The 9,527-nt window shown below is 41.4% G+C and overlaps 1 protein-coding gene across 1 annotated transcript; it reads left to right on the forward strand.

Annotated features, from left to right (window-relative positions):
* Positions 1-5,642: 5,642 nt before the first annotated feature.
* Positions 5,643-8,569, forward strand: pou3f3a (POU class 3 homeobox 3a). Its single transcript, XM_014174388.2, has one exon. It carries the CDS (start codon positions 6,278-6,280, stop codon positions 7,577-7,579), a length of 1,302 nt encoding a protein of 433 aa, XP_014029863.2. The 5' UTR covers positions 5,643-6,277; the 3' UTR covers positions 7,580-8,569.
* Positions 8,570-9,527: the final 958 nt, after the last annotated feature.

A 9,527-nucleotide genomic window follows, 5' to 3' on the forward strand; every position in this document is an offset into this window, starting at 1 on the left:
GGGCATACTTCTAAGAAAGAAGTCCATTCCTAATGTAACCGAAGATTGCATGTGTGTGTTAATTATGTGTGGTGGTGGTGATGAAGATGAAGATGAATAAAAGTCCTGGACTGTTCTTGTCAGACAGCATGTAGCGAGTCAGAACATCTACAAACAAGCATTAAGTAGGCCTACATCTACAAGCATTGAGTAGGACTACATCTACAAGCATTAAGTAGGACTACATCTACAAGCATTGAGTAGGACTACATCTACAAGCATTAAGTAGGACTACATCTACAAGCATTAAGTAGGCCTACATCTACAAGCATTAAGTAGGCCTACATCTACAAGCATTAAGTAGACCTACATCTACAAGCATTAAGTAGACCTACATCTACAAGCATTAAGTAGACCTACATCTACAAGCATTGAGTAGGCCTACATCTACAAGCATTAAGTAGGACTACATCTACAAGCATTAAGTAGGACTACATCTACAAGCATTAAGTAGGCCTACATCTACAAGAATTGAGTAGGACTACATCTACAAGCATTAAGTAGTACTACATCTACAAGCATTAAGTAGGCCTACATCTACAAGCATTAAGTAGGACTACATCTTGAAGCATTAAGTAGGCCTACATAGCGGGTTTGTACACGTCATCTGTTATCACATTAACTTCACATAACATGTGATCACATGAAAACATGTGCGTTTGGAAGACTTCACATGTGATGACATTTAAAATTCATGTGGTTTTTCATAAGGGATGCTACTATACATTAAGACAAAGCCTATCTACACACTTGAAAAAAGGTTTTCAAAATGGTTATTCGGCTGTCCCCATAGTAGAACTCTTTGAATAACCCTTTTGGGTTCCAGGTAGAACCCTCTGTGGAAAGGGTTCTACATGGAACCAAAATGGTTCTACTTGGGTTCTCCTTTGGGGACAGCCGAATAACCTTTTAAGGTTCCAGATAGCACTTTTTTTCTGAGTGTACCGGTGGAAGTTATGGTAGCGTTAAATAAATGATCCCCGTGCTTCTGAGGGCGGTTTATGAATGAATAAACCATGATAAGATGAATGAGGTGAGCGCAGTAAATTACGCGTTAGTTAAGTGTAGTAAAATGTGCCCGTTTGCTCGTCGGTAATTAGATAAACACTGTAATGATATCCGGACTTTATGGTTGCATTTCTCTTGGATGATTGACTTTTACCATGGAATGCCTTCCTGTTTGTGGCCTAATAGTAGCAATAATAAACTTTTCGTGAACTCTCTCTCTCTCTCTCTCTCTCTCTCTCTCTCTCTCTCTCTTATATATATATATATATATATATATATATATATATATATATATATATAGCTGTAACTATTAAATTATAATATTACATAAGCTAACAGTAAATATAACCGTTTTTGTTGCAGCCTTATAAATAAGCAATTGTTCTTATTATTAATAATATTTGTAGAAATCGTTATTGTTATTGTAATCATCAATATTGATATTTGCTTAACTATTATTTTATTATTACATTAGTTTGTTGGTTTGATGTCGTTTTTATAGGGTTGAAATAGCATACACCTCCATGTTGAAATTGTTCGTTCATTTATTATATTTATCATTATCATTATTATAAATGTTTTATTTAAAAAATGATATTTACATAAAAAGCATACCTGCCATGTAATTTGATTGAACGGAATACCGAACATTCTGCCGCCACATGTAGGCCTAGGTCTAGGCTATAAGGACCCCGTCCTGGGTTGTGAGGATTTGTGCAATCCAGGTCCATTGAATAGCTCTCGATTGAAAACTAACATTGATGACTTTAAATACTTATATTTTTGTCTTCTTCCGTGCATTGAATTCTCGTGTCGCCTGTGGGTTCCTATTCTGATACTGCTGCGTTTCTCGCGGGTTAAAACGGAATGCCCTCGCGCAGGGAGGGCAGCTCGCCCCATTGATGGGAAGACATACTAAACACCCCTACACGGTTACCATGGTGATTTGAATAGGAGAAGGGGAAAAGTGCTCGGTTGTATTGTGCATTGGATTCCGTTTAGCCTACATGCACCATAATTCTGACAGTTTGTCCTGGAATACAATTTAACAGTAAATTCATAGAATAGAATACAATACAATACAATAGAACAGATGGCAGTTTTTTTTCAAGTTTAAGGCCTAACTTGAGTGCACAAATCGAACTTATGCAAAGCTCTAGCATGCAAGGGTACACTCTTAGAAAAATTGGTTATTTTGGGTTCTATATAGAACCCTTTGGTTCTTTGGAGGAGAAAGGGTTCTGCAGTGTCTTCAGAAAGTATTCACACACCGTGACTTCCACATTTTGTTGTGTTACAAAGTGGGATTAAAATGGATTGAATTGTGTTGTTTTTTTACTATCTACACAAAATACTCTGTAATGTCTTAAAGTGGAAGAAAAATTCCAACATTTTATTTGAAATAAAACACTAATATATCTTGTTTATATAAGTATTCAACCCCCTGAGTCAACAGGCTACATTTTATAATCACCTTTGGCAGTGATTACAACTATGAGTCTTTCTAGATAATCTCTAAGAGTTTTGCACACCTGGATTGTACAATATTTGGACATTATTCTTACAAAAAAATATTTAAGCTCTGTCAACTTGGTTGTTGATCATTGCTAGACAGCCATTTTCAAGTCTTGCCATACATTTTCAATCCGATTTAAGTCAAAACTGTAACTAGGCCACTCAGGAACATTCAATGTCGACTTGGTAAGCAACAGTGTATATTTGGCCTTGTGTTTGGGGTAATATTCCTGTTGAATGGTGAATTTGTCTCCCAGTGTGTAGCGGGGTGCGTAATAGGCGGCAGAGAAGTCAGGCACGGGAGAGCAGAACTGGGTAATAACCGGAGATGTATTAAGAAAAACCAACGGCATCCAGAACAACAAGATAAATGGGCACAAAAATAACCCGTCGTGTGCTCACAGGGAACGTGGACAAGCACTACAATAAACAATCCCACACAAAGACATGGGGGGAACAGAGGGTTAAATACACAACAAGTAAATGAGGGAATTGAAACCAGGTGTGTGGAAACACAAGACAAAACAAAAGGAAAATGAAAAGTGGATCGAAGATGGCTAGAAGACCGGCGACACCAACCGCCGCTCTATTAAGTTTCATTTTATCCTAAAAAACTCCCTAGTCCTTGTTGATGACAAGCATACCCATAACATGATGCAGCCACCACCATACTAGAAAATATGAAGAGTGATACTCAGTGATGTGTTGTCTTGGATTTGCCCCAAACATAACGCTTTGTATTCAGGACAAAAAGTTAATTTCTTTGTCACATTTTATGCAGTATTATTTTAGTGCCTTATTGCAAACAGTATGCACGTTTTAGAATAACTATTTTTATTCTGTACCGGCTTCCTTATTTTCACTCTGTCATTTATGTTAGTATTTTGGATTAACTACGATGTTGTTGATCAAGCCTCAGTTTTCTCCTATCACAGCCATTAAACTCTGTAACCATTTTAAAATCCCCATTGGCCTCATGGTGAAATCCCTGAGCGGTTTCCTTCCTTTCCGGCAACTGAGTTATGAAGGGTGCCTGTAACTTATGAAGGGTGCCTGTGACTGGGTGTATTGATACACCATTCAAAGTATAATTACTAACTGCATCAGGCTCAAAGGGATATTCAATGTCTGCTCCTGAACTTATTTAGGCTTGTGTTATTAGAATTTGAGCTTGTTTGTAAAATTGCCTAGCTAGCTAAACAGAAAAATATAGGCAACTTTAATTTGCCAATTTAACCAGCTAACTCTTTCAAATAAACATTATTTGTTATTATGGGATATGCCAAATACAGCTACAGGCCCAGCCTGACATTGGCAATTAGCTAATTGTTCATTTTATTTCAGTATAACTGTGGAGTCAATTAAGGGGACTATGTTTCATGAAGCCATTAGAAGGCTGTTGCTGACTGAGAGGAAGTAGTCTACTGTATACATTTATAATACATATTGGTGAGTCAATAGCCTAGTTAATCATTACATGACTTTAAACACACTATCTATGTTTTGCTCAGACTGGCAGTAACTCCGAACTATCAGAGGATTTCTGTTTCGGCTGCTGCTGACAACAACTGCATCATAATAATTAGTCTATATGTCTGCATAGCGCTTTGTCTTCCTTTTTTGAAGATGAACTCACGTATATTTCTGAAGATTAACTCATATTGTTGCTCTTTTTTCTTCTTCTCTGGAACCAGTCAGGCAACAACCCAGACTGTACTGGCAGTAGGTAGCCCAGCAGCAAAGGCGTTGGACCTGTGGTAGGAGTTGGACCTGTGGACGAAAGGCGGCCGGTTCGAATCCCGGGCCGGGCTCTATTTAAATAAATGGGCGGAATTGATCTGACAAATGGAGGGCTGCTGGGTTCACATCCTCAAAACATTCCACTACCGTTAGCCCCGTATGGCACCATGTAGGGTTCTATATGGAACCATTTTAGTTCAGTGAAGAACCTCTAGAGTTCTGAAAAAGAACCCTGTAAAATAGAACCCTTTTGGTTCTATAAGCAACCTTTTTTTATATAAAAGTGTATCCTTATAGCCTATGAAGGCTACACACAAAATGTTCACTTTTTCTTTCTCCTCCCCCCAACATTTTTGAATCAGATCCAAGAGAAATGTTCCGGGAAGGAAAACTTCAGTTTTGGCTGCAAATGTATTAGCCTGCACCTGGTTGGATGCAATTTCTCTTCTTTCAATTTAAAGAAAGCTCCCTGTGTTGAGAGTTTCGGTTTCTAAGACTGGGAAAATCTTGTGGCTAGAAATATTAGGAGAACGGTTATGATTTAGCTTACCGTCACTCGCACACACTCTGGAAACATACTATTAAAATAACACTTCTCCCGGAGATGGAAAAAACTAAAGGACTCTACATGCTGGCTTACCTCGATTCTGTGTAAGTGTAAATATTTCACCCTCACCCGCACTCGCCCGTGCGTCACGCCCAGTGGGTCCTGCTTCAGTACGAAAAGGAGGGCATTAAGATGCAAGTGGCGTACAGAACCCCTGGGTGTGTATCCAGAGCCGACCTTATACCCTTGACACAGCCCCCTCCGCTCTGCGCTATTAGACAGAGGAGGAACAACATAGATCTGTTGCGCTGTTTGGGCCTGACATGACATCCCTGACTGGCGAGAATGGCAAGAGTCAGTGTTCCCCTCCAATCCCCAAAGGACTGCTCAATTTGGCCTTGTTTGCATGGGGCTTCTCTCTCTCCGTTAGAATGAAGAGTTTCTCTTCAATCCCCATGATGTTGGGGTCATATAGCTTGATTGTTTCTTCATTAGGCTAATTACAATTTTGTTATTGTGTTATGAATGCTACAATACTAATATCATTAGGTAAATATACCGTTAAATATTAATAATAATGTAGGGTACGCTATGATAGCCTAATTGCAATGTCAATATTATATATTACCCTATATTATCATCTAATCAATGAGTCTTTAATCTTTTTCTTCGGAAAAGGGAACCTTGCCTAGAGCACCCGAGGCAGAGCTCTCAAGACGTGTCAATCCCTCTATGTGTATCGTCCAATCAGCAGGAGTCCTGCTCTCCACTTCCGCTGGTAATTGGGGGAAGATGGGAAAGGCGTGCGCACGCATGGCACAGGGTAAACACTCGCTTCCAGAGAGGAACGGGTAGAAGTGTCAGATGGAAGGAGAAAAAGAGTGAAGGAAGAAAATAGATACAATCATTTATGTAGACCGTTGTATCATTTGGAATTGTGTAGCTTCCAACACTTCAGATTCGAAGAGCAGAAGCGAAGAAGAGTGTTTATGAATGGTCTTTTTCCGACAAGCCTCATTCGACAAGGATCCTAGAAGAGAGCGTCCTTTTGTGGGAGTTTACTGAATCTATACGTCCAGCAGAAAACCAAAACTTTTCATATTTTAATTCATTTGTTCAACAACAACAAAATCCGACGGAATGCATAAAGATAATTTTCTATTCACCAATCGCTGCCTTTAAACTGGTGGAACGTGAATACATTTTCATAGGCCTACTAATAGATAAACAAAACATCAACTTTTAGTTGCATTTTTGTTCATTTTTTTTTATGGATTAGTTTGATTTTTTTTAATCTCCATTTTATGGCATAGTATAACATTCAACACGCTTTCTCAAAATTGTAAAACATTTTTCTTGGATTAGAGCACTCTGTTTGAGAAGATAAATTGATCCAACGAGGGAAGAGGGAGATCAATCACAGGCTTTATGGTTTGGGGAATGGCAACAGTCACCTCCAGTCCATACCTGGCCAGCAATAGGATCCTGTCCACCGGCTCCATCGTGCACTCAGACCGGGGGGTCGGTGACATGCAGCCGGGGAGCACCGCTGTCACCTCGGTATCGGGCGGATACAGAGGGGACTCCTCGGTGAAGATGGCGCAGAGTGACTTTATGCAGGGCGCTATTGCGACGAGCAACGGGGGACACATGTTAAGCCATGCCCACCAGTGGGTGACATCCCTGCCTCACGCCGCCGCTGCAGCAGCCGCAGTGGCAGCTGCCGAAGCCGGTTCTCCCTGGTCCCCTGGCCCGGTGGGAATGACAGGCAGCCCGCAGCTGCAGGACGTGAAGAGAAACTCCGGCAGAGAGGACCTGCACTCGGGCTCCGCTCTACACCACAGTTCTTCGCATCTGGGCTCCCACCAGGCACACCCAGGAGCCTGGGGAGGCACCTCCGCCGCTCACATATCCAGCATCTCCAGCATCTCCGAAGGACAGCAGCAGCAACAGTCGCTGATTTACTCCCAGCCCGGGGGATTCACGGTTAACGGGATGCTCAGCTCACCGGGTAGTAGAAGCCTAATGCACCCGGGGATGGTGAGGGGGGAATCCCCTGATATCGACCACGGCAGCCACCATCATCATCATCACAACCACCACCACCAGCATCCACATCATCCGCAGCACCACGTCGGGGTGAGCCATGACGCTCAGTCCGACGATGACACACCGACCTCGGATGACCTGGAGCACTTCGCCAAACAGTTCAAACAGCGCCGGATCAAACTGGGCTTTACACAAGCGGACGTGGGATTGGCGCTGGGTACCCTGTACGGAAACGTCTTCTCACAGACCACGATATGCAGGTTCGAGGCCCTGCAGCTGAGCTTCAAGAACATGTGCAAGCTGAAGCCGCTGCTCAACAAATGGCTGGAAGAAGCTGACTCGACCACCGGTAGCCCCACCAGCATCGATAAGATCGCGGCGCAGGGCAGGAAGAGGAAAAAGCGCACGTCCATCGAGGTGAGCGTCAAAGGAGCTTTGGAGAGCCACTTTCTCAAAAGCCCCAAACCAGCAGCCCAGGAGATCACCTCTCTGGCGGACAGTTTGCAGCTGGAGAAGGAGGTGGTCCGGGTCTGGTTCTGCAACCGCAGGCAGAAGGAGAAGAGGATGACGCCACCGGGGCTGCCACACAGCCCGGAGGACGAGTACTCTCAGGTCGACAACATGAGCGCAGGCACACCGTCACCTTCCATGGACTGCAAGCGAATGTTCAGCGATACGTGAGAAATAAACAAAAACACCGAACAATAATATTTCTTTGGGCTGAAATAAGACACTGTCAGGGCTGAGAAAATACTAGCAAGATAAATTATATTTTACATGTGTTGCCAAGCGGCAACAGTTACTTTTAGGCCTACATGAAACAATGCAACAAAACATAAATCTTACCCATCCACATTACTCCATCCTGACCAACGGTGTGTCTGGTGTTTTCTCTTAGGAAAGTTAGAAATTAAAACATGCGATATTAGGCAACACACTGTCGACTGGACAATCTTAATCCGTTTTTAGCCTGCTATATATTCCAATAAAGTGTGTGTGCGTATGTGTGTTTCACAAACTATATCTTTCCCTTTTCTTTTATTTTAAAATTGCCCTGCTTTCACCAAAATGATTGTTTCAGTTCTCTGCCCCATCTTTGGCCCCATGTGAAAGACAATGATACGCTTTAACATCTCCCCCTCTTCTTTTGTAATATTTCATATTGTGTGGGCCTAATCAAAATCAAGGACACTTTTTTTGCAGCTCTTAAATGTTATTGGAAATGTTCTCTTCTGCAGTTGAAGGGGGTCACATTATATCCCCAAGCATTAGTCTTATATGTTTTTGTTTTGTTTTTACAAACAAGTTATGATACGAATATTTTTAAGAATCAGATTCTTTTTCACCATGCTGGCTTTCTGTTCTAATGCTACCATAAAATTAATGTACTATAATGAGCAATACTTTATTTACCCTAAACTTTGCATTGTGTGGTATTGATGACTTAACAGTTTTATTCAAGTTTGTTATGATTAGACTGTTATTACAGTGATGATGATAGGCCTATGCCTACACGTTATGTTCAAAGGAGCACGAATTCCCAAAACTGACGTCATTGTTGTTCGTTATAGCCTTGTATACTTCTATGTGATGATTTTGACAGTAGCCTAATATATTTTAAGTGGTTATTTCATGAAGGATTATTGAGAACAATAAATTTGTCATAACGGATACCATTGTGTTTTCAATGTCAGCACACCAAAAGTACTGTAGGCCAACTTTGAAGATCTGATGTGCAAAACATTCGACAAAGGCCTAATCGAGACCCTGTCTTGTAGGGCGGGCGGTGCTGCTCAAACCTGACCTTCAGATGTGAGAAGAAAACTTTCCACCCAACACACCAACCTAAAAAAGTTAAACTTGATTGAATTAATCCACTATAGGATATACATGCAGGGGAGCGCAAAAGGACATTTATGAAAAAATACACACTTTGGAGTGTGTTTTGGTCTAACAGCCTAGTGAAATGATGTTAGTGTATTGCTGTTTTTCAGGATATGCGCTTTTAATGCAATGTACTGTAAATGCAGTATACATTTTTTTTATTTTTTACATTTCTTCGTAGAACTAGAACTAATGATGCGTTCGTTTTTTATTAGGCTATTCGACGTTGTTGATCTGTTTTGTGTTTAATGACTAGGCCTATTCATTCGCCTATAGTTTTTGCTGACCAAAACGAAATAACCAATCGGCTAAATTGTCTGTTGTCTTTATATGTCCTGTCGGTTGTGTAAAGAAACATCTGAATAGCGGCCTGAAACAATGTTGAGGTATAGGACAAACCAGGCCTAATTGCTTTTGGTCATAGGAGGCCTATTGGATTAACAATCATGCTAGCTATGGTGCCCGTGGACTGTTTGGGATCTCTGTAAATATACGTTTTGGACGTGTTTTGAGAAGTTCAAACTTGTTTCTTGGCGTGGGACAAAACGCACCATCCACCTGTGAAAGATTCACATTTCAAGGATGATCTGGCATACCACCAGTGTTTCATTTAACTAGGCAAGTCATGAACGGCCTAGGAACAGTGGGTTAACTGCCTTGTTCAGGGGTAGAACGCCAGATGTTTACCTTGTCAACGCGGGGATTCGACGCTCTAAACACTAGGCTACCTGCCGCCCCAAAGTTG

The sequence above is a fragment of the Salmo salar genome, chromosome ssa25, assembly GCF_905237065.1.
Source record: "Salmo salar chromosome ssa25, Ssal_v3.1, whole genome shotgun sequence".
In the NCBI taxonomy this organism is placed as follows: domain Eukaryota; kingdom Metazoa; phylum Chordata; class Actinopteri; order Salmoniformes; family Salmonidae; genus Salmo; species Salmo salar.

Excerpts from the sequence above, each read along its gene's own strand:
- pou3f3a (XM_014174388.2), top strand. The coding sequence starts at position 6,278 with ATGGTTTGGGGAATGGCAACAGTCACCTCCAGTCCATACCTGGCCAGC.